Source organism: Gigantopelta aegis, chromosome 8 (assembly GCF_016097555.1).
Source record: "Gigantopelta aegis isolate Gae_Host chromosome 8, Gae_host_genome, whole genome shotgun sequence".
Taxonomy (NCBI): domain Eukaryota; kingdom Metazoa; phylum Mollusca; class Gastropoda; order Neomphalida; family Peltospiridae; genus Gigantopelta; species Gigantopelta aegis.
Genome location: NC_054706.1, coordinates 59019460 through 59045306, shown reverse-complemented (window position 1 = coordinate 59045306; position 25847 = coordinate 59019460). Strand labels below are relative to the sequence as shown.

At 43.1% G+C, this 25847-nt stretch overlaps 1 protein-coding gene across 1 annotated transcript in view; it reads left to right on the top strand.

The window, feature by feature from the left end:
• LOC121379757 (broad substrate specificity ATP-binding cassette transporter ABCG2-like) overlaps positions 1-25847 on the top strand; it is a 52857-nt gene that overhangs the window by 5211 nt on the left and 21799 nt on the right. The window contains exons 3-9 of the mRNA XM_041508405.1: positions 2313-2427; positions 3190-3342; positions 4217-4374; positions 10450-10601; positions 15138-15245; positions 18848-18915; positions 25059-25067. Of these exons, the coding sequence (XP_041364339.1) occupies positions 2313-2427; positions 3190-3342; positions 4217-4374; positions 10450-10601; positions 15138-15245; positions 18848-18915; positions 25059-25067 (763 nt within the window). The remainder of the gene's footprint in view (positions 1-2312; positions 2428-3189; positions 3343-4216; positions 4375-10449; positions 10602-15137; positions 15246-18847; positions 18916-25058; positions 25068-25847) is intronic.

Sequence of the window (25847 nt, the reverse complement as noted above, 5' to 3'; positions counted from 1 at the left end):
TTTGACCCGCACACACCTACCGATTAACGTCGACGCAACTGTCGAGTCGGCATTAATCGGTAAGTGTGTGCTAAGCATTAAATATATAGGCCTACAGTCAAACCTATACAAGCGGACACCGGTGTTAAGCAGCCACCTGTCTTTAAGAGGCCACCGTTTTATTCTCCCAGTTCATACAGTTGTATTGTTTTAATTCCTAGAAAACGTAATCAGTAGTGCTGACTCCGAGTATTTGCCAGTAATTTAAATTACAACCACAAGTTTTAGCTATTCATCATTTATTTCATAACATTTCATGTCAATCAGTTTTTTAAGACGTGTTTTGTTACGAATGTTGTTAGTGTACTAAATATATATTAAAAATTACCCTCTGTACACCGGAATTCCCTCAAAAGCGGACATTTTACGGAGTCCCTTTTTAAAGGACCGGTCTCGGTGGCGTAGTGGTTAGGCCATCGGTCTACAGGCTAGTAAGTACTGGGTTCGGATCCCAGTCGAGGCATGGGATTTTAAATCCAGATACCGACTCCAAACCCTGAGTGAGTGCTCCGCAAGGCTCAATGGGTAGGTTTAAACCACTTGCACCGACCAGTGATCCATAACTGGTTCAACAAAGGCCATGGTTTGTGCTATCCTGCCTGTGGGAAGTGCAAATAAAAGATCCCTTGCTGCTAATTGGAAAGAGTAGCCCATGTAGTGGCGATAGCGGGTTTCCTTTCAAAATCTGTGTCGTCCTTAGCCATATGTCCGTAAATAAAATGTGTCGAGTGCGTCGTTAAATAAAACATTTCTTTCTTTCTTTCCCTTTTTAAAAATCAGTACATAACTTAACCTCTCTAAACCAGATCACTCTTAAACTGGACAGTTTTATTGGTCCCAAGGGTGTTCACAGTATATATATTTATATAAATGTTTTCTCTAACTCTTAGTTTAATTTTATGATAAAACAGAATCACGTATTTTAAAGCTGCAGTGTCTGGTTTCAATCGTATACAAAATTTTATGATAAAACAGAATCACGTATTTTAAAGCTGCAGTGTCTGGTTTCAATCGTATACAATCAAGTTCTAAGTTCAAATACAAGCATAACTGCACTTTCAATTCACTCGTCAAATGCTTACTAGCCAGTTAGAACAATTCTCGCCATTTTGTAATACCGAGCGGATTCTAGCAGCCACTTCCTAGCAGCCAATTACGCTAGCAACCAATTTCAGCAGACACGCTTGGAGACGTTCTAAACACCGGACTCATACGCCTTTTATAATGTGTGTTGTGGTGTGGTCTATACGAAACTAGTTGGACATCCTATATTACCGTAGTACAGAAGGATTTTTAAAGTGATACTTCAGATATTATAAAAGTGCTTAATAAAATAGTTAAGTTGTATTTATACGTATATTAGTAACAATAAGACTGTAAAAATTAGTCTTGGTTGTTATTTTGTTTTTGTGTTGTTTTTATATAAAGATACTCTTTAAAACTTTAAAATTCTTAAGTTGTAGTGAATAATAAAAATTAGCATAACAGTGTGTTTAAAAGTGTGAAATACAGGTAACAATCGAAAGGCGTACGAGTTCGATGTTTAGAACGTCGACATGAGTGTCTGCTGCTAGCGTAATTGGCTGCTAGGAATTGCTAGAATCCGCTCGGTTTTTTGTAATACAACAATAGCCGAACCGTACTAATTTTAGCCCAGTGGGCGCCCGCCAAAAGTGTCCCACTTTCAAAATACTGGGTTTATTTTTAACTTGGAAAAGCCAGTGTAGTGAAATCAATTCGGAGTGCGGCGTCTTATATGCACCAAACGTAATGGGATTTTCTGTTCTATATGCTTAAATAATAAAAATATTCCATGGAATGCCGCTTTAAAAATACATGTATATAGGTTGTTTTTTTTATATATAGAACCGGGGCAGGATTTAGCTCAATCGGTTGAGTGCTCGCTTGAGATGCGTGCATCACAGGATCGAACCACTTCAGTGGATCCATTCAGCTGATTGGTTTTTCCCGTACCAACCAGTGCACCAAAACTGGATAAAGGCTGTGGTATGTGCTTTCCTGTCTGTGGGGAAGTGCATATAAAATACCACTTGCTGCATTTGGAAAAATGTAGCGGGCTTCCTCTGATACTACGATACATAATTACCAAATGTTTGACATCAAATAGCAAATGATTAATTAATCAATGTGCTCTAGTGGTGTCGTTAAACAAAACAAACTAACATTATGGAAACGAGACTTATATTTCTTCACCTTATGGCCTCTCGTGTAATAATCTCTGTATACCACTTATTGCTGTGTTACTCTATTAGGTTACTGGATGTTCTCGCTGGCAGAAAGGATCCTAAAGTTGTTTCAGGAGATGTACTTCTGGATGGTTCTCCTCCCCCAGAGAACTACAAATGCATGGTGGGATATGTCGTACAGGTGCAGCCATTTACATTTTGAAAACCCATTGTATAGCGTTAGAGTTACGTTATTTGCAATGACTTTTTCCTTTTAATTTTTTTTAAATGCTAGAATCAGACTATCAACTGCCAGCAAAACGTTGACCAACTTTCTGCTGTCACGACTTTTACGACTGTCCATTTGCTTTTACAACTTGATTCTAGTTGTATAACCCATTAGTTGTTAATCTGAGTGCACTCATCGTATGTCGGGAGTTGAGGAAATTACAATGCCACCATCAAGTTGGCCAACTTTGTCTGGACAGTTGGCAGTCTGAGCCTAGCATAAAACAAAAATAGTTTTTAAAAATTAGTGTTTTTGGCTGTTGGCAGATTAAAATATTACTCAAAACACTTAAAACTTTCACAGATTAAAAAAAAAGTTTAAAGCTGAACGACTATTTAAAAATGAATAAAAATGCACTCCAAAACCAAGCTAAAATTTATCAAAGATAGTTTGTTTGCATTGCGTCAAAACAAGTTGAATTTTTTTTTTTTTTTTTTTTTTTTAAATAAGTGAAAGACAACTAAAAACAAAAACAAAAACATCCTTTAAAACACACATGCACGTATGCATAAACGCACATGCGGACACGTGTACGCAAAACACATACACACACACACGCACACGCACACACACACACACACGCACATACACAATATTAATAGTACTACTAGTACTTTTGTTTTAAACCTCTTAAAGTCCACCTATCAAAAACCCTTTATTGAACATTTGTTTTAGGACGACGTTGTCATGGGGACCTTAACTATCAAAGAAAATCTGAGTTTCTCAGCAGCATTGCGATTGCCATCGTCTGTTACTAAGCAACAACGACGTCTGCGTGTTGACCAGGTGATAGAAGAGCTTGGCCTTACAGAATGTGCCAATAGAAAGGTTTGTTGCATGAGTGGCCATTAGATACCATGTTATTTTATAACAATGTTTTAAAACATATATAATATCTAAGGAGGGAAAGTGAGTTGGATACGTTGTTAAACAACATGTTATAACATAAATAGTATCTAACAGACACAAATGTAGTATTCAATAGTATTCTATTTCTTTCATATCCTAAAAAAAAACCTACTAAGGTTTGAAATAAATTTAAATGTTTCCTTTTTTTAATACTTATTTTCATGCTTTTATCCAATTAAGGTTCAAGCACGCTGCCCTGAGCACTACACCACCATGACCGGTCAAATGTCACTTCCAACTGAAGCCTATTTAATGTAGTTAACTTATATGTCAGAACAAGTGAAATCGATTGTGCTTTTTTTCATTGGATGGTATAGAATTGGTGACGGGGTGTATAAAAAACCCACGAAACACTCATTTTGGGCTCAGAGTTGCCTAATAACCAAAATATTTATTAATTTTTGTTGTGAAATGTACAGATTATACCTTGAATTAGATAAAACAAAATAAAATAAAACAAAACAAAACAAATACCATGCAATAACTTCATTTACTACAGTTAATAAATTTGTATTATTGCAAAGTCCAATAAGCTTGACCAACATAATGTGTGATGTCACAGTTGGACTTTGAATTACAAAGAACTGGATGCTGTTTTTATTTTTTATATACACTTACATTTGTAATACAATTAATCACAAATTAAAATTTTAATTTATTTTTGTTTTTAATATATTAAAATAAAACTGACTCATATTCATGGCAATTTTTACAAGCTGATCAATTTACTTTCCTAACTAGATTGCAACAAAACAATTAGGCCATATTTTCGAAATTCTTCCTCTTGTTTCAGGTGGGGACCGAGTTTATTCGCGGTGTGTCTGGAGGAGAGAGAAAGAGAACGAACATTGGAATGGAGCTGATTATTTCTCCCCCAGTTCTCTTCCTCGATGAGCCGACAACTGGACTCGATGCAAGCACGGCCAGTTCTGTGATGCTGCTCTTAAAGAGGTAATGCCCCATACCCTGTAACACGGCCAGTTCTGTGACGCTGCTCTTAAAGAGGTAATGCCCCTTACCCTGAAACACGGTCAGTTCTGTGATGCTGCTCTTAAAGAGGTCATACCCCTTACTCTGAAACACGGCCGGTTCTGTGATGCTGCTCTTAAAGAGGTAAGACCCCTTACCCTGAAACACGGTCAGTTCTGTGATGCTGCTCTTAAAGAGGTCATACCCCTTACTCTGAAACACGGCCGGTTCTGTGATGCTGCTCTTAAAGAGGTAAGACCCCTTACCCTGAAACACGGCCAGTTCTGTGATGCTGCTCTCAAAGAGGTGATACCCCTTACCTTAAAACACGGCCAGTTCCGTGATGCTGCTCTCAAAGAGGTGATACTCCTTACCTTAAAACACGGCCAGTTCCGTGATGCTGCTCTCAAAGAGGTGATACCCCTTACCTTAAAACACGGCCAGTTCCGTGATGCTGCTCTCAAAGAGGTAACGCCCCTTACCCTGAAACACAGCCAGTTCCGTGATGCTGCTCTCAAAGAGGTAACGCCCCTTACCCTGAAACACAGCCAGTTCCGTGATGCTGCTCTCAAAGAGGTAACGCCCCTTACCCTGAAACACAGCCAGTTCCGTGATGCTGCTCTTAAAGAGGTAACGCCCCTTACCCTGAAACACAGCCAGTTCCGTGATGCTGCTCTTAAAGAGGTGACGCCCCTTACCCTGAAACACAGCCAGTTCCGTGATGCTGCTCTTAAAGAGGTGACGCCCCTTACCCTGAAACACAGCCAGTTCCGTGATGCTGCTCTTAAAGAGGTGACGCCCCTTACCCTGAAACACAGCCAGTTCCGTGATGCTGCTCTTAAAGAGGTGACGCCCCTTACCCTGAAACACAGCCAGTTCCGTGATGCTGCTCTTAAAGAGGTGACGCCCCTTACCCTGAAACACAGCCAGTTCCGTGATGCTGCTCTCAAAGAGGTGACACCCCTTACCCTGAAACACAGCCAGTTCCGTGATGCTGCTCTCAAAGAGGTGACACCCCTTACCCTGAAACACAGCCAGTTCCGTGATGCTGCTCTCAAAGAGGTGACACCCCTTACCCTGAAACACAGCCAGTTCCGTGATGCTGCTCTCAAAGAGGTGACACCCCTTACCCTGAAACACAGCCAGTTCCGTGATGCTGCTCTCAAAGAGGTGACACCCCTTACCCTGAAACACAGCCAGTTCCGTGATGCTGCTCTCAAAGAGGTGACACCCCTTACCCTGAAACACAGCCAGTTCCGTGATGCTGCTCTCAAAGAGGTGACACCCCTTACCCTGAAACACAGCCAGTTCCGTGATGCTGCTCTCAAAGAGGTGACACCCCTTACCCTGAAACACAGCCAGTTCCGTGATGCTGCTCTCAAAGAGGTGACACCCCTTACCCTGAAACACAGCCAGTTCCGTGATGCTGCTCTCAAAGAGGTGACACCCCTTACCCTGAAACACAGCCAGTTCCGTGATGCTGCTCTCAAAGAGGTGACACCCCTTACCCTGAAACACAGCCAGTTCCGTGATGCTGCTCTCAAAGAGGTGACACCCCTTACCCTGAAACACAGCCAGTTCCGTGATGCTGCTCTCAAAGAGGTGACACCCCTTACCCTGAAACACAGCCAGTTCCGTGATGCTGCTCTCAAAGAGGTGACACCCCTTACCCTGAAACACAGCCAGTTCCGTGATGCTGCTCTCAAAGAGGTGACACCCCTTACCCTGAAACACAGCCAGTTCCGTGATGCTGCTCTCAAAGAGGTGACACCCCTTACCCTGAAACACAGCCAGTTCCGTGATGCTGCTCTCAAAGAGGTGACACCCCTTACCCTGAAACACAGCCAGTTCCGTGATGCTGCTCTTAAAGAGGTGACACCCCTTACCCTGAAACACAGCCAGTTCCGTGATGCTGCTCTTAAAGAGGTGACACCCCTTACCCTGAAACACAGCCAGTTCCGTGATGCTGCTCTCAAAGAGGTGACACCCCTTACCCTGAAACACAGCCAGTTCCGTGATGCTGCTCTCAAAGAGGTGACACCCCTTACCCTGAAACACAGCCAGTTCCGTGATGCTGCTCTCAAAGAGGTGACACCCCTTACCCTGAAACACAGCCAGTTCCGTGATGCTGCTCTCAAAGAGGTGACACCCCTTACCCTGAAACACAGCCAGTTCCGTGATGCTGCTCTCAAAGAGGTGATACCCCTTACCCTGAAACACAGCCAGTTCCGTGATGCTGCTCTCAAAGAGGTGATACCCCTTACCCTGAAACACAGCCAGTTCCGTGATGCTGCTCTCAAAGAGGTAACACCCCTTACCCTGAAACACAGCCAGTTCCGTGATGCTGCTCTTAAAGAGGTAACACCCCTTACCCTGAAACACAGCCAGTTCCGTGATGCTGCTCTTAAAGAGGTAATGCCCCTTACCCTGAAACACAGCCAGTTCCGTGATGCTGCTCTCAAAGAGGTGACGCCCCTTACCCTGAAACACAGCCAGTTCCGTGATGCTGCTCTCAAAGAGGTGACGCCCCTTACCCTGAAACACAGCCAGTTCCGTGATGCTGCTCTCAAAGAGGTGACGCCCCTTACCCTGAAACACAGCCAGTTCCGTGATGCTGCTCTCAAAGAGGTGACGCCCCTTACCCTGAAACACAGCCAGTTCCGTGATGCTGCTCTCAAAGAGGTGACGCCCCTTACCCTGAAACACAGCCAGTTCCGTGATGCTGCTCTCAAAGAGGTGACACCCCTTACCCTGAAACACAGCCAGTTCCGTGATGCTGCTCTCAAAGAGGTGACACCCCTTACCCTGAAACACAGCCAGTTCCGTGATGCTGCTCTCAAAGAGGTGACACCCCTTACCCTGAAACACAGCCAGTTCCGTGATGCTGCTCTCAAAGAGGTGACACCCCTTACCCTGAAACACAGCCAGTTCCGTGATGCTGCTCTCAAAGAGGTGACACCCCTTACCCTGAAACACAGCCAGTTCCGTGATGCTGCTCTCAAAGAGGTGACACCCCTTACCCTGAAACACAGCCAGTTCCGTGATGCTGCTCTCAAAGAGGTGACACCCCTTACCCTGAAACACAGCCAGTTCCGTGATGCTGCTCTCAAAGAGGTGACACCCCTTACCCTGAAACACAGCCAGTTCCGTGATGCTGCTCTCAAAGAGGTGACACCCCTTACCCTGAAACACAGCCAGTTCCGTGATGCTGCTCTCAAAGAGGTGACACCCCTTACCCTGAAACACAGCCAGTTCCGTGATGCTGCTCTCAAAGAGGTGACACCCTTACCCTGAAACACAGCCAGTTCCGTGATGCTGCTCTCAAAGAGGTGACACCCCTTACCCTGAAACACAGCCAGTTCCGTGATGCTGCTCTCAAAGAGGTGACACCCCTTACCCTGAAACACAGCCAGTTCCGTGATGCTGCTCTCAAAGAGGTGACACCCCTTACCCTGAAACACAGCCAGTTCCGTGATGCTGCTCTCAAAGAGGTGACACCCCTTACCCTGAAACACAGCCAGTTCCGTGATGCTGCTCTCAAAGAGGTAACACCCCTTACCCTGAAACACAGCCAGTTCCGTGATGCTGCTCTCAAAGAGGTAACACCCCTTACCCTGAAACACAGCCAGTTCCGTGATGCTGCTCTCAAAGAGGTAACACCCCTTACCCTGAAACACAGCCAGTTCCGTGATGCTGCTCTCAAAGAGGTAACACCCCTTACCCTGAAACACAGCCAGTTCCGTGATGCTGCTCTCAAAGAGGTAACACCCCTTACCCTGAAACACAGCCAGTTCCGTGATGCTGCTCTCAAAGAGGTAACACCCCTTACCCTGAAACACAGCCAGTTCCGTGATGCTGCTCTTAAAGAGGTGACACCCCTTACCCTGAAACACAGCCAGTTCCGTGATGCTGCTCTTAAAGAGGTGACACCCCTTACCCTGAAACACAGCCAGTTCCGTGATGCTGCTCTCAAAGAGGTGACACCCCTTACCCTGAAACACAGCCAGTTCCGTGATGCTGCTCTCAAAGAGGTGACACCCCTTACCCTGAAACACAGCCAGTTCCGTGATGCTGCTCTCAAAGAGGTGACACCCCTTACCCTGAAACACAGCCAGTTCCGTGATGCTGCTCTCAAAGAGGTGACACCCCTTACCCTGAAACACAGCCAGTTCCGTGATGCTGCTCTCAAAGAGGTGACACCCCTTACCCTGAAACACAGCCAGTTCCGTGATGCTGCTCTTAAAGAGGTGACACCCCTTACCCTGAAACACAGCCAGTTCCGTGATGCTGCTCTCAAAGAGGTGATACCCCTTACCCTGAAACACAGCCAGTTCCGTGATGCTGCTCTCAAAGAGGTGATACCCCTTACCTTGAAACACAGCCAGTTCCGTGATGCTGCTCTCAAAGAGGTAACACCCCTTACCCTGAAACACAGCCAGTTCCGTGATGCTGCTGTTAAAGAGGTAACACCCCTTACCCTGAAACACAGCCAGTTCCGTGATGCTGCTCTTAAAGAGGTAACACCCCTTACCCTGAAACACAGCCAGTTCCGTGATGCTGCTCTTAAAGAGGTAACACCCCTTACCCTGAAACACAGCCAGTTCCGTGATGCTGCTCTTAAAGAGGTAACACCCCTTACCCTGAAACACAGCCAGTTCCGTGATGCTGCTCTTAAAGAGGTAACACCCCTTACCCTGAAACACAGCCAGTTCCGTGATGCTGCTCTTAAAGAGGTAATACCCCATTATATTTTATTTAAAGGTACGGACTCTATTATTATGCAATGTAAAATGTTTTTGGATTTTAGATTTTTTTTACCATTAAATTACACATTACCCACAAGATTTTGCTGCAGTTATCAATTACCAAACATATTACTAATTATCCTGGTGCTTGTAAGTAGTCCAAAATAAACTTGTTAAAAAAAATTAATAATAATAATAAAAAAATAACTTTCTTAACTACATGTTTTAGAGAGTACTCAAAAAAAAAAAAAAAAAGGAAAGAAAAGTAGCTCAAACTTTTATGCATAAAATCCCTCCAAAACCATACCTGAAACTAGGGTCAGCTGCTTTTTAGCAATATATATGAAGTATATCTTTATTTAAGGATTTAGAACAGACCATCAATATTTTCCTTATCGGGATGCACTAAGATCTTATTTACAATCTACGAGTATATCAGGAGTCACTGGAACATATTTAGTTTTAGCCGATTTTCAGATATGTAGACTATTTATTTGAAAATGCTTTAACATTCTTAAAAAGTGGCTAATTTAACAAAATGTTGAAGCCACTTTTAATAAATATTAGCCACCGACTAATTTGGCAATGGGCAATATATGTCACATTGAAATGCAGTGTTGGTTAAATTGATACCTTGTGACTGACAGCTATTGGGAAGTCCAATGTAAAAGATTATATGTCATTGTACCACATGCAAAGCCATCTATGTACTGCATATAAAAGATTTCTTCTTGCAGCTATTCATTAGGAGAGACTTATGTTCCAGCAGCATGTTTTCTGTCTTTATTCTCTGGATCAAATGTCAAAATAATCATATGATATACACCAAAATATGTTTTTTACTATAAAATGTGTTGAGATGTTGTTAAACAAGCATTCCTTTCCTTTCTTTCCTTAAAAATGTGCTGGGGTGATATTAATCATTTATTTGTTCATTGACTCACTTATTCACTCATTCACTCAAACCATAACCCTCCCACTCAATCAAGACACTTAGACACCCATCCACCCAACCACCCACCCACTCACTCGTTCACTCACCAACCCCAAAACCCACTCACACACTCATAACCCATCCACCCACTCACTCAACCACCCAACCAACCACCCACCAAAACCCACCCAATCACTCACCCACCCCAAACCCAACCACCCACCCACCTCAAAACTCACTCACTCACCCACCCACCCACCTCAAAACTGACTCACCCACTCATAACCCATCCACCCACTCACTTATTCACTTACTTATTCACCCACTTATTCACTCACTTATTCACTCACTCACTGTTTCTCACATCCATGTTTTCAGGATGGGTGACAAAGGACAGACGATAGTGTTTTCCATACACCAGCCTCGGTACTCCATCTTCAAGCTGTTTGACAACCTGATGCTGCTATCTGCAGGAGAAACCGTCTACTTTGGCTCGGCTCACAAGGCCTTGGAACATTTTCACTCCATTGGTATGTGTTAACAAAACTGTAGGTTGCAGCAGTATACCTTGGCCCAACATGACCAGAACAGTCACAGTCAGAATCCACTGTTCCACCAACATTCTTTATACTTATTGTTGTGTTTATATCCAGTTAAGATTCAATCACGCTGTCCTGGACACATACATGTACTCAGCTGTCTAAGCTGTCTGTCCAGGACAGTGGGTTAGTGGTTAGTGAGAGAAAAGTCAGTGTAGTGGCCTTACCCATTGAGTCATTAAACTTGATGTGGGTGAGAGCTGGTACAGGGCTGCAAACCCAGTACCTACCAGCTTTAAGTCTGATTGCTTGACCACTACACCACCGAGGCTGGTGACCAACATCAGATGGTTGATGAGTAGCAGACTTTCTTACATACCCATGTAGGAGATCACCATTGTGTATCAAAATCCTATACAATGTATGTTGGAGATTGTTTCTGAGAGGTTACGACCAAGTTTAGTGTTATTGTAAGGAGATGTAAAGTGACGTCATTGGAATACTGACATCATTCAAATTCATTTCTCGCTCCAGCCAGTGCACCACGACTGGTACATCAAAGGCCGTGGTATGTGCTATCCTGTCTATGGGATGGTGCATATAAAAGATCCCTTGCTGCCAATCGAAAAGAGTAGCCCATGAAGTGGTAACAGCGAGTTTCCTCCTTCAATATCTGTGTGGCCCTTAACCATATGTCCGACGCCATATAACCGTAAATAAAATGTGTTGAATGCGTCGTTAAATAAAACATTTCCTTCCTTCCTTCATTCAAATTCAAAATTAGCTGTATAATTACAATGCTTCGCCACGTTAAAATGCTCGCTTTTTATCAATTTCATTTTCCGAGTGGTTGGCTAATGTTTTAGAGTGCTTTATTTTTAAGAAAAACGGATCTGTTAGTACAGTAGTGATTTGGTTATGACATGGTATATATGCTTAAAGCCAAGTAGTCATACGCCATGACCCAGTTAGGCTACGTTCTGTAAAAGCATAATTTAGTTCATTATATTGTTTACATTTTCATTGTTTTGAGGTATGTAAGAAATAGAATACTACATTCGTGTCCCTTTGATACCATTTATCTTACAACTCATTGTTTAAAAACGTATCCAACTCGCTTTGGCTTGTTGGATAAGTTTTTAAAGATAAATGGTATCAAACGGAAACTCATGTATTATTCTCTATGTCCCTCTCTCGGGCAAGGCTTACAATTCATTGTGTGTAATAGGATGCAATACAAGCAAACTCTGGTTGTGACAGTTTAATCTGAAAGCAAATGCCAGGAAACTATGAAGCAGTTACATGTATAGACTAGTTGCTTGTGATGGAAACATTACTCTGATTTTATGTACATTTAAACTAATAGTTTCTTCTTCTTCATCTTTTTTCATTTTTACAATACAGTCAAATGCGCTTAATTGCATAACCCCGGTGCGTGTCAAATTTATGCCAATAACCGGTATAACCGATTATCCGATAGAGCCCCATTTCCAGATTATAACCAACGGTAAACTTTACAAATGCCTTGTTGACAGTCTATCTTACTCTTAACTGCAGAACACTGTCTGAATGCTGATACATGTATTTTAAAATAATAATAATAATAAATAAAATAACAGTATAAATGTTGTAAGATCAAATATTTTTAATTTTGCATTGTTACAAATCTGCTGTTGTGTTTATTGATGTCTAGCTACTAATATTCACGCTGCAGTTTGTTGCACACGGCTTTTCCACAGTTCGCACCTATTGTTCTGAGGGGTGTTGAGTAGTAAAACCGTGTTACTTGGCAAAGTGCAATTTCCACGTGCAGGCAAAATAAACATAGCTTAAAATAGCAACTGTTAATTGTCAACCGATTTCAGTCACATTGTACTAATGTTACAGCTTATTTTGTTAGAGATGCTATTGTGCATTGAACAAAATATAAAAAGCGTAGTGTTTATTTTGCTTATTTCATTAATTAATTAGAAAATGAAAAATATTTAATAATTAATAAAATTATTAACACGATGTAGGAACAGGGGGAAAGACCTGTACCCGCCCCCCTCCCAAATGTATGTAGGGTTTTTTCCCATTCCATATACAGACTTATATACCCCACCCGCCACCCACCCAACTAGACTATGCCTTACCCACTCCTTCTCAACTGTAGTACAATGCTTTAAGCTGGGGGACAGAAAAAGTTGCTTGTGAATTTGATTGTCAGAAAGCATTTTGTGGATTTTGAGTAGCAATATGTCCTCTTGCTCCCTATGGATTTTGAGAGTTGTTTGAGTATCGCTAACATGAAGGTAGACTCAGTAGAGGAAAACTAACCAGTGAGCCAACATGAGATGCCCAGCCAAAATGAAGGTGGGCCAGTGATGAAGTCACTAATCAGCAGCAATGGTTTTAATATATTTATACATGTATTTATATCTACACAATGTATATATATATACTCAACAACGAAAGTTCAGCAAATATCTTTTATGACGTCTTAATTTGCCATGGTTGAATAAACTTAAAAGAAAACCAGATCCTCTCCTATTGTGTTAAGGCAAAGGTTGACGAGTTTATGTTGTTTGTAAATGGTAAACATTTCAGATGTGAATACTAATTAATAAAAATAGGTTAATTTATAAATGTTATGCCATTTCTTTTAACATAAGCTAAACTTTCATTGTTGAGTATATATACTCTTCAAAAAAAGAAACGCAAAAGGGTACAAATGGGTTATAACTCCGATTTTATGTTTCCTACCGGTTCATGCTTTGTGAATATAAGGTCATTGCATGTCCCAAACACATTCCCACGGTTACATTCGATAAAACGCAGCTACTGTACAATAAAGTTCCAAAATGTGAATATTCGCAAAAACGCAGCCACGTGCAAACCATGTCACCACTGCACGTGCGTTGTCTGCACGTGCAACATGAACACCGACAGTATAAAAGTGCAGGGTGTTCGCTTGCCTGGCCTCTGTATCTGGCCGACAGTTGACAATCCAGGACATGCCACGTCTCAGTGAACTGCAGAGAAACAATGCCATCGGCCGACTAGACGCAGGCGAATCCAGAACGGCCGTTGCCAGGGCATTCCATGTGTCCCCAAGCACCATCTCCAGACTGTGGGACCGTTACCAGCAACATGGATCAACACGTGACCTCCCTAGATCCGGTCGACCACGGGTCACTACCCCCGGGCAGGACCGTTACATCCGGGTACGCCACCTTCGGGAACGATTGACTACTGCCACCTCCACAGCCACAGCAATACCAGGTTTGCGCAGGATATCCGACCAGACCGTACGGAACCGCCTACGTGAGGTAGGAATTCGTGCCAGACGTCCAGTTCGAGGTGTCATCTTAACACCACAACACCGTCGACTCCGACTGCAGTGGTACCAGATTCATCGACAATGGCCTCAACTGCGATGGAGACAGGTGTGGTTCAGTGACGAGTCCCGATTTCTGCTCCGACGTCATGATGGAAGATGTCGCGTGTATAAGCGTCGTGGTGAACGTTATGCGGCAAACTGCGTGCAGGAAGTGGACAGATTCGGCGGGGGTAGTGTCATGGTGTGGGCAGCCATCTCACACACTGGCAGAACTGACCTGGTCCACGTGCAGGGCAACCTAAATGCACAGGGCTACACTGACCAGATCCTCCGGCCACACATCGTTCCAGTTATGGCCAACGCCAACGCAGTGTTCCAACATGACAACGCCAGGCCTCACACAGCACGTCTCACAACGGCTTTCCTACAGAACAACAACATTAATATCCTTCCTTGGCCATCGACATCACCGGATTTGAACCCAATTGAGCATCTATGGGACGAGTTGGACCGACGCCTCCGACAGTGACAACCACAGCCCCAGACCCTGCCCGAGCTGGCAGCAGCCTTGCAGGCCGAGTGGGCCACCATCCCCCGGGACGTCATCCGTACTCTGGTTGCTTCAATGGGCAGGCGGTGCCAGGCAGTTATCAACACACGCGGAGGCCACACCCGGCATTGACTCCAGATGACATTGACCTTGGTGGTGTGTCCTATCACTTACTCACAATGGACTGGAGTGAATTGTGAACAATCCTGCAACATTTGGTAATTATCGGACTCACCATTCAATAATTAAATCAATTCTCCAAATGTTACGACAATGTGGTTTTGCGTTTCTTCTTTTGAAGAGTATATGTGTGTATGTGTCCTCCCTCCCCCCCCCCCCTTTTGGCACCTTCCTACGCCCGTGCTAATAGTCCATCATTGGCTTACTGTTGGCAGGTGGAAACTGAATTAGACAAGCTAGGAGTTTACAAACTGAGACTTGTACTATTTGAGTACTGTACATTTGGTATATTGCAAACTACTAATTATTAAAAATAATTACGCTTTTATTTTCCAAGACATTTTTTTCAACTAGTCATCAATCATGCAGCAAATAAATATAAAGAAGCTTGTGCATTCATCACCATCTTGTAGGTCCTATTTTGGACTAAAGCATTCCAAAAAGAAAAAAAAAAGAAATATAAATTGTGTTTCAGGTTACATCTGTGAAGAACACAACAACCCTGCAGACTTCTTCCTCGATGTGGTGACAGGTGATGTTCTAACACTGGCAGATACTGATACCGACGCCATTCAGATAGAGGGTGAGTTAACACCGTAGTCATATCCACGAGAAAGGAAAAAAAAGGAATGTTTGTTTAACAACACCTCAGAACACTTCAAACTATGGCTATTTGCATGGTGTCTAATATAATTATTTCAACGTTTTGTCAAGCGACATAGAGGCAGAACCCGCTGCTGTCACATAGGCTACTCCTACCAAATATGCAGCAAGTGATCTTTTATATTGTCTTTCTCATAGACATATTAGTACATACCATGACCGTTGATGTGCATTGGGTCACAGGACTGAAGTCACGGTGGGTTATTACTTGTACCAACCAGTACTACATGACTCAGCAGAGGCGGATCTGGGGGGGGGGGGGGGGGGGGGGGGATGGCAGGGGCCCCTAAATGTTGCGATAGTTATAATTTTATTATATATACTCTTCAAAAAAAGAAACGCAAAAGGGTACAAATGGGTTATAACTCCGATTTTATGTTTCCTACCGGTTCATGCTTTGTGAATATAAGGTCATTGCATGTCCCAAACACATTCCCACGATTACATTCGATAAAACGCAGCTACTGTACAATAAAGTTCCAAAATGTGAATATTCGCAAAAACGCAGCCACGTGCAAACCATGTCACCACTGCACGTGCGTTGTCTGCACGTGCAACATGAACACCGACAGTATAAAAGTGCAGGGTGTTCGCTTGCCTGGCCTCTGTATCTGGCCGACAGTTGACAATCCAGGACATGCCACGTCTCAGTGAACCGCAGAGAAACAATGCCATCGGCCGACTAGACGCAGGCGAATCCAGAACGGCCGTTGCCAGGGCATTCCATGTGTCCCCAAGCACCATCTCCAGACTGTGGGACCGTTACCAGCAACATGGATCAACACGTGACCTCCCTAGATCCGGTCGACCACGGGTCACTACCCCCGGGCAGGACCGCTACATCCGGGTACGCCACCTTCGGGAACGATTGACTACTGCCACCTCCACAGCCGCTGCAATACCAGGTTTGCGCAGGATATCCGACCAGACTGTACGGAACCGCCTACGTGAGGTAGGAATTCGTGCCAGACGTCCAGTTCGAGGTGTCATCTTAACACCACAACACCGTCGACTCCGACTGCAGTGGTGCCAGATTCATCGACAATGGCCTCAACTGCGATGGAGACAGGTGTGGTTCAGTGACGAGTCCCGATTTCTGCTCCGACGTCATGATGGAAGATGTCGCGTGTATAGGCGTCGTGGTGAACGTTATGCGGCAAACTGCGTGCAGGAAGTGGACAGATTCGGCGGGGGTAGTGTCATGGTGTGGGCAGCCATCTCACACACTGGCAGAACTGACCTGGTCCACGTGCAGGGCAACCTGAATGCACAGGGCTACATTGACCAGATCCTCCGGCCATACATCGTTCCAGTTATGGCCAACGCCAACGCAGTGTTCCAACATGACAACGCCAGGCCTCACACAGCACGTCTCACAACGGCTTTCCTACAGAACAACAACATTAATGTCCTTCCTTGGCCATCGATATCACCGGATTTGAACCCAATTGAGCATCTTTGGGACGAGTTGGACCGACGCCTCCGACAGCGACAACCACAGCCCCAGACCCTGCCCGAGCTGGCAGCAGCCTTGCAGGCCGAGTGGGCCACCATCCCCCGGGACGTCATCCGTACTCTGGTTGCTTCAATGGGCAGGCGGTGCCAGGCAGTTGTCAACACACGCGGAGGCCACACCCGGTATTGACTCCAGATGATCTTGACCTTGGTGGTGTGTCCTATCACTTACTCACAATGGACTAGAGTGAATTGTGAACAATCCTGCAACATTTGGTAATTATCGGACTCACCATTCAATAATTAAATCAATTCTCCAAATGTTACGACAATGTGGTTTTGCGTTTCTTCTTTTGAAGAGTATATTAATTTTCTTTTTTTTTACGATCCCCTCCAAACCTCCCCCAAAATTCCCTTGGCATTCCACCTCATGTCACTGGGGGCCCCCTAAGTGGATTTTCTGTATCTGCCACTGCTCAGGCCTCTGAGAACTGAACATTTGCATAATTCAGGTGACCCATTTCGGTTTTTCGGTTTTACATAACCTATCAAGATCATGTAAATGATGTAATAAATTTAATGCACAAACAAAAAATTGGTGATGCAAAACTATACTTACGTGAGAGATGTGCGAACAAAACTATCGCTCTCGCAATTTTCAGTTAAAAGATTGTTTTGTTTAACGACACCACTGGAGCACATTGATTAATTAATCATCGGCTATTGGATGTCGAACACTTGGTAATTCTGACTCGTAATCATCAGAGGAAACCCACAACATTTTTCCTAATGCAGCAAGGGATCTTTTATATGCAATTTCCCACAGACAGGAAACCACATACCACGGCTTTTGTCCAGTTGTGGTGCACTGGTTGGAATGAGAAAAAAAACCAATCAGCTGAATGGATCAACTGAGGTGGTTTGATCATGAGACACAAGCACCTCGAGCGAGAACTCAACCGACTGAGTTAAATCCCACCCTCTCGCAATTTTCAGAAACCTGTGACTGGCATATAAAAAGTCATGATATGTCCTGTCCTGATATGTCCTATCAGAGTCATCCACTGATTTTGGTTTTAAAATGGTAGATAAACTTATTTAACATATCCTACAATGCACAGATGAACATTCAAAATGCTCAAAAACCTAATATGGATTATGTATCTGAATCCCTCATCTCTCAAATGTACTGCAGTCTTTCGCTGCCAATTCCTGTCATGTTTACACACACATGTATCAGTAACAGCAGGTGCTTTGATTTCCAAATTCTCCTTCAAGTGATGAACACACTGTCACAGAGTTAGACCCGACTTCAACGTTCTGACATGTCATCAAGAAAACATTTTTCTCGCATCTCTAGCCATGCAACCGGCCTCGGTGGCATCGTGATTAGGCCCTAGGTCTACAGGCTGGTAGGTACTGGATTTGGATCCCAGTCAAGGCATGGGATTTTTAATCCAGATACTGACTCCAAACCCTGAGTGAGTGCTTCGCAAGGCTGAATGGGTAGGTGTAAACCACTTGCACCGACCAGTGATCTATAACTGGTTCAACAAAGGCCATGGTTTGTACTATCCTGCCTGTGGGAAGGGCAAATAAAAGATCCCTTGCTGCTAATCAGAAAGAGTAGCCCATGTAGTGGCGACAGCGGGTTTCCTCTCAAAATCTGTATGGTCCTTAACCATATGTCTGACGCCATATAACCATTAATAAAATGTGTTGAGTGCATCGTTAAATAAAATATTTCTTTCTTTGTTTCTCTAGCCATGCAAGACAGACCTATTCCATGATGTCAGCCCATGCGGAATAAATCTGTCTTGCATGGGCTATGACTTCATTGAATTTAATATGGGGAGTATTTGCGGCGTTGGTAATATATGACATCATATCAATGCGAGTTGGTTAGTTTTAGATTGATATTTTGTTATTAAAACCTTCATTATAAAAGCTATCTTGTTAATTTGTAGTCCTGGGTCGAAATTTCCACCACCTTAGGTGTACTTTTTCTATCCCACATGACCACATATGATGGAGTCTATTAATCTCCATTATTAAATTTGTTTTCAGGACTAGACGATTCTTTACAGAAGAAACTGGTGAACGGTTTTCAGTCATCAGAGAGTAATACAAAGTACGTATCTGTTTTCTTTTTGTCAAACTATTTTCTTTTAATGTCTTCAGGGCAATAATATACACACCTGGAAATTAATTAAACTCCACCTGAATTGTACTGCAGCCAAAAAAGCGCCTTGAAGTGGTTGTCCATGCCAACAAGGTTTAAATCTGATATTTGGGTTTTTACATAATTTGTATCTGTTGACGCCATATAACCGTAAATAAAATGTTGAGTGCATTGTTAAATAAAAACATTTTCATTTTCTGTATCTAGTGCAGTAGCGGATCCAGGGGTCCAGGGGTCCAGGGGTCCGTACCTCCCCCACTTTTGAAAACCTACCATAACCTTTGAGGGGAAACGTGATTTTATATTAACTGTTCTGTGTAAAAGAAGAGAGAAATCCTGCATCTGCGCCTGTAGTGGATATTTACCAAGATGGTATGAATAGATTACTTATGAAAAGCTCATCAGTGTCATTCCAGCTCCATAATTAATTACCGTAAATGTTCATGTATATTTACGTGGTTTTTTTTTTCTTTTTGCATTGAACAGTGACATCACAAAGTTGAGAGAATTTAGTGACTTAGGTACTGGAACTTTAACTACAATGTATCTATAAAAACAAAAAAGGGAAAAAAGTTCCCTTTTTAGTTTAAAATTGCCCATTTTTTTGTCTAGCTGTAGAACAATGTCCAAAACCAATGATATTCTGGAATACATCAATGGACATATTTGATTAATATTTCTGTACTGTAGTAATTAATACATCCATGGATATATTTGATTAATATTTCTGTACTGTAGTCATTAATACATCCATGGATATATTTGATTAATATTTCTATAATGTAGTAATTAATACATCCATGGATATATTTGATTAATATTTCTATAATGTAGTGATTAATACATCCATGTATATATTTGATGAATATTTCTGTACTGTAGTGATTAATACATCCATGGATATATTTGATGAATATATCTGTACTGTAGTAATTAATACATCCATGGAATATATCTGTACTGTAGTAATTAATACATCCATGGATATATTTGATTAATATTTCTGTACTGTAGTAATTAATACATCCATGGATATATTGATTAATATCTCTATAATGTAGTAATTAATACATCCGTGGATGTATTTGATTAATATTTCTGTACTGTAGTGATTAATACATCCATGGATATATTTGATGAATATTTCTGTACTGTAGTAATTAATACATCCATGGATATATTTGATGAATATATCTGTACTGTAGTAATTAATACATCCATGGATATATTTGAATATATCTGTACTGTAGTAATTAATACATCCATGGATATATTTTATGCATATTTCTATAATGTAGTAATTAATACATCCATGGATATATTTGATGAATAGTTCTGTACTGTTGTAATTAATACATCCATGAATATATTGATTAATATCTTTATAATGTAGTAATTAATACATCTGTGGATATATTTGATTAATATTTCTGTACTGTAGTGATTAATACATCCGTGGATATATTTGATGAATATTTCTGTACTGTAGTGATTAATACATCCGTGGATATATTTGCTGAATATTTCTGTACTGTAGTCATTAATACATCAATGGATATATTTGCTGAATATTTCTGTACTGAATGTAGTCATTAATACATCAATGGATATATTTGATTAATATTTCTATAATGTAGTAATTAATACATCAATGGATATATTTGATTAATATTTTTGTACTGTGGTAATTAATACATCCATGGATATATTTGATTAATATTTCTATAATGTAGTAATTAATACATCAGTGGATATATTTGATTAATATTTTGTACTATAGTAATTAATACATCTATGGATATATTTTATTAATATTTATGTATTATATATAGTAATGCATCCCTGGATATATTTGATTAATATTAATATATTGTAGTAATGCATCCATGGATGTATTTGATTAATATTAATATATTGTAGTAATGCATCTGGATGTATTTGATTAATATTAATATATAGTATGCCACGTCTTTTCTCACACAGGTGGGTTAGAGTGTTTTCTCACACAGGTGGTCTAGAGTCTTTTTCTCACACAGGTGGGTTAGAGTGTTTTCTCACACAGGTGGGTTAGAGTGTCTTAGAGTCACACAGGTGGGTTAGAGTCTTTTCTCACACAGGTGGGTTAGAGTTTTGTCACACAGGTGGGTTAGAGTCTTTTCTCACACAGGTGGGTTAGAGTGTTTTCTCACACAGGTGGTCTAGAGTCTTTTTCTCACACAGGTGGGTTAGAGTGCTTTCTCACACAGGTGGGTTAGAGTCTTTTTGTCACACAGGTGGGTTAGAGTCTTCTCACACAGGTGGTCTAGAGTCTTTTTCTCACACAGGTGGGTTAGAGTCTTTCTCACACAGGTGGTCTAGAGTCTTTTTCTCACACAGGTGGGTTAGAGTGGGTTAGAGTCTTTTCACACAGGTGGGTTAGAGTCTTGTTTTTCTCACACAGGTGGGTTAGAGAGGTGGGTTTCTCACACAGGTGGTCTAGAGTCTTTTTCTCACACAGGTGGGTTAGAGTGTTTTCTCACACAGGTGGTCTAGAGTCTTTTTCTCACACAGGTGGGTTAGAGTGTTTTCTCACACAGGTGGTCTAGAGTCTTTTTCTCACACAGGTGGGTTAGAGTCTTTTCTCACACAGGTGGTCTAGAGTCTTTTTCTCACACAGGTGGGTTAGAGTCTTTTCTCACACAGGTGGGTTAGAGTCTCACACAGGTTTTCTCACACAGGTGGGTTAGAGTCTTTTCTCACACAGGTGGGTTAGAGTCTTTTCTAGGTGGGTTAGAGTCTTTTCTCACACAGGTGGGTTAGAGTCTTTTCTCACACAGGTGGGTTAGAGTCTTTTCTCACACAGGTGGGTTAGAGTCTTTCTCACACAGGTGGGTTAGAGTCTTTTCTCACACAGGTGGGTTAGAGTCTTTTCTCACACACAGGTGGGTTAGAGGTGGTGGGTTAGAGTCTTTTCTCACACAGGTGGGTTAGAGTCTTTTCTCACACAGGTGGGTTAGAGTCTTTTCTCACACAGGTGGGTTAGAGTCTTTTCTCACACAGGTGGGTTAGAGTCTTGTGACATAGGTGGGTTAGAGTCTTTTCTCACACAGGTGGGTTAGAGTCTTTTCTCACACAGGTGGGTTAGAGTCTTTTCTCACACAGGTGGGTTAGAGTCTTTTGTCACACAGGTGGGTTAGAGTCTTTTCTCACACAGGTGGGTTAGAGTCTTTTCTCACACAGGTGGGTTAGAGTCTTTTCTCACACAGGTGGGTTAGAGTCTTTTCTCACACAGGTGGGTTAGAGTCTTTTCTCACACAGGTGGGTTAGAGTCTTTTCTCACACAGGTGGGTTAGAGTCTTTTCTCACACAGGTGGGTTAGAGTCTTTTCTCACACAGGTGGGTTAGAGTCTTTTCTCACACAGGTGGGTTAGAGTCTTGTCACACAGGTGGGTTAGAGTCTTTTGTCACACAGGTGGGTTAGAGTCTTTTCTCACACAGGTGGGTTAGAGTCTTTTCTCACACAGGTGGGTTAGAGTCTTTTGTCACACAGGTGGGTTAGAGTCTTTTGTCACACAGGTGGGTTAGAGTCTTTTCTCACACAGGTGGGTTAGAGTCTTTTCTCACACAGGTGGGTTAGAGTCTTGTCACACAGGTGGGTTAGAGTCTTGTCACACAGGTGGGTTAGAGTCTTTGTCACACAGGTGGGTTAGAGTCTTGTCACACAGGTGGGTTAGAGTCTTGTCACACGGGTGGGTTAGAGTCTTGTCACACAGGTGGGTTAGAGTCTTGTCACACGGGTGGGTTAGAGTCTTGTCACACAGGTGGGTTAGAGTCTTGTCACACACGGGTGGGTTAGAGTCTTTTCTCACACAGGTGGGTTAGAGTCTTTTCTCACACAGGTGGGTTAGAGTCTTGTCACACAGGTGGGTTAGAGTCTTGTCACACAGGTGGGTTAGAGTCTTGTCACACAGGTGGGTTAGAGTCTTGTCACATGGGTGGGTTAGAGTCTTGTCACACAGGTGGGTTAGAGTCTTGTCACACAGGTGGGTTAGAGTCTTGTCACACAGGTGGGTTAGAGTCTTTTCTCACACAGGTGGGTTAGAGTCTTTTCTCACACTGGTGGGTTAGAGTCTTTTCTCACACAGGTGGGTTAGAGTCTTGTCACACAGGTGGGTTAGAGTTTTCTCACACAGGTGGGTTAGAGTCTTTTCTCACACAGGTGGGTTAGAGTCTTTTCTCACACAGGTGGGTTAGAGTCAGGTGGGTTAGAGTTTTTCTCACACAGGTGGGTTAGACAGGTGGGTTAGAGTCTTTTCTCACACAGGTGGGTTAGAGTCTTTTCTCACACAGGTGGGTTAGAGTCTTTTCTCACACAGGTGGGTTAGAGTCTTTTCTCACACAGGTGGGTTAGAGTTTTCTCACACAGGTGGGTTAGAGTCTTTTTCTCACACAGGTGGGTTAGAGTCTTTTCTCACACAGGTGGGTTAGAGTCTTCTCACACAGGTGGGTTTCTCACACAGGTGGGTTAGAGTCTTGTCACACACGTTTTCTCACACAGGTGGGTTAGAGTCTTCTTTTTCTCACACAGGTGGGTTAGAGTCACACAGGTGGGTTAGAGTCTTGTCACACAGGTGGGTTAGAGTCTTTTCTCACACAGGTGGGTTAGAGTCTTTTCTCACACAGGTGGGTTAGAGTCTTTTCTCACACAGGTGGGTTAGAGTCTTTTCTCACACAGGTGGGTTAGAGTCTTTTCACACAGGTGGGTTAGAGTCTTGTCACACAGGTGGGTTAGAGTCTTGTCACACAGGTGGGTTAGAGTCTTTTCTCACACAGGTGGGTTAGAGTCTTTTCTCACACAGGTGGGTTAGAGTCTTTTCTCACACAGGTGGGTTAGAGTCTTTTCTCACACAGGTGGGTTAGAGTCTTTTCTCACACAGGTGGGTTAGAGTCTTTTCTCACACAGGTGGGTTAGAGTCTTGTCACACACAGGTGGGTTAGAGTCTTTTCTCACACAGGTGGGTTAGAGTCTTTTCTCACACAGGTGGGTTAGAGTCTTTTTCACACAGGTCACACAGGTGGGTTAGAGTCTTTTCTCACACAGGTGGGTTAGAGTCTTTTCTCACACAGGTGGGTTAGAGTCTTTTCTCACACAGGTGGGTTAGAGTCTTGTCACACAGGTGGGTTAGAGTCTTTTCTCACACAGGTGGGTTAGAGTCTTTTGTCACACAGGTGGGTTAGAGTCTTTTGTCACACAGGTGGGTTAGAGTCTTGTCACACAGGTGGGTGGGTTAGAGTCTTTTGTCACACAGGTGGGTTAGAGTCTTGTCACACAGGTGGGTTAGAGTCTTGTCACACAGGTGGGTTAGAGTCAGGTGGGTTAGAGTTTGTCACACAGGTGGGTTAGAGTCTTTTGTCACACAGGTGGGTTGTCACACAGGTGGGTTAGAGTGGGTTAGAGTTTGTCACACAGGTGGGTTAGAGTCTTGTCACACAGGTGGGTTAGAGTCTTGTCACACAGGTGGGTTAGAGTCTTTTGTCACACAGGTGGGTTAGAGTCTTGTCACACGGGTGGGTTAGAGTCTTCTCACACAGGTGGGTTAGAGTCTTTTCTCACACAGGTGGGTTAGAGTCTTGTCACACAGGTGGGTTAGAGTCTTGTCACACAGGTGGGTTAGAGTCTTTTCTCACACAGGTGGGTTAGAGTCTTGTCACACAGGTGGGTTAGAGTCTTGTCACACAGGTGGGTTAGAGTCTTGTCACACAGGTGGGTTAGAGGTGGGTTTGTCACACAGGTGGGTTAGAGTCTTGTCACACAGGTGGGTTAGAGTCTTGTCACACAGGTGGGTTAGAGTCTTGTCACACAGGTGGGTTAGAGTCTTTTTCACACAGGTGGGTTAGAGTCTTGGGTGGGTTAGAGTCTTGTCACACAGGTGGGTTAGAGTCTTGTCACACAGGTGGGTTAGAGTCTTGTCACACAGGTGGGTTAGAGTCTTGTCACACAGGTGGGTTAGAGTCTTTTCTCACACAGGTGGGTTAGAGTCTTGTCACACGGGTGGGTTAGAGTCTTGTCACACAGGTGGGTTAGAGTCTTGTCACACAGGTGGGTTAGAGTCTTTTCTCACACAGGTGGGTTAGAGTCTTGTCACACAGGTGGGTTAGTCTTTTCTCACACAGGTGGGTTAGAGTCTTTTCTCACACAGGTGGGTTAGAGTCTTTTCTCACACAGGTGGGTTAGAGTCTTTTCTCACACAGGTGGGGTCACACAGGTGGGTTAGAGTCTTTTCTCACACAGGTGGGTTAGAGTCTTTTGTCACACAGGTGGGTTAGAGTCTTGGGTTAGAGTCTTGTCACACAGGTGGGTTAGAGTCTTTTCTCACACAGGTGTGGGTAGAGTCTTTTCTCACACAGGTGGGTTAGAGTCTTTTCTCACACAGGTGGGTTAGAGTCTTTTAGAGTCTCACACAGGTGGGTTAGAGTCTTTTCTCACACAGGTGGGTTAGAGTCTTTTCTCACACAGGTGGGTTAGAGTCAGGTTTTCTCACACAGGTGGGTTAGAGTCTTTTCTCACACAGGTGGGTTAGAGTCTTTTCTCACACAGGTGGGTTAGAGTCTTTTCTCACACAGGTGGGTTAGAGTCTTTTCTCACACAGGTGGGTTAGAGTCTCACACAGGTGGGTTAGAGTCACACAGGTGGGTTAGAGTTTTGTCACACAGGTGGGTTGTCACACAGGTGGGTTAGAGTCTTTTCACACAGGTGGGTTCACACAGGTGGGTTAGAGTCTTTCTCACACAGGTGGGTTAGAGTCTTTGTCACACAGGTGGGTTAGAGTCACACAGGTGGGTTTCTCACACAGGTGGGTTAGAGTCACACAGGTGGGTTAGAGTCTTTTCTCACACAGGTGGGTT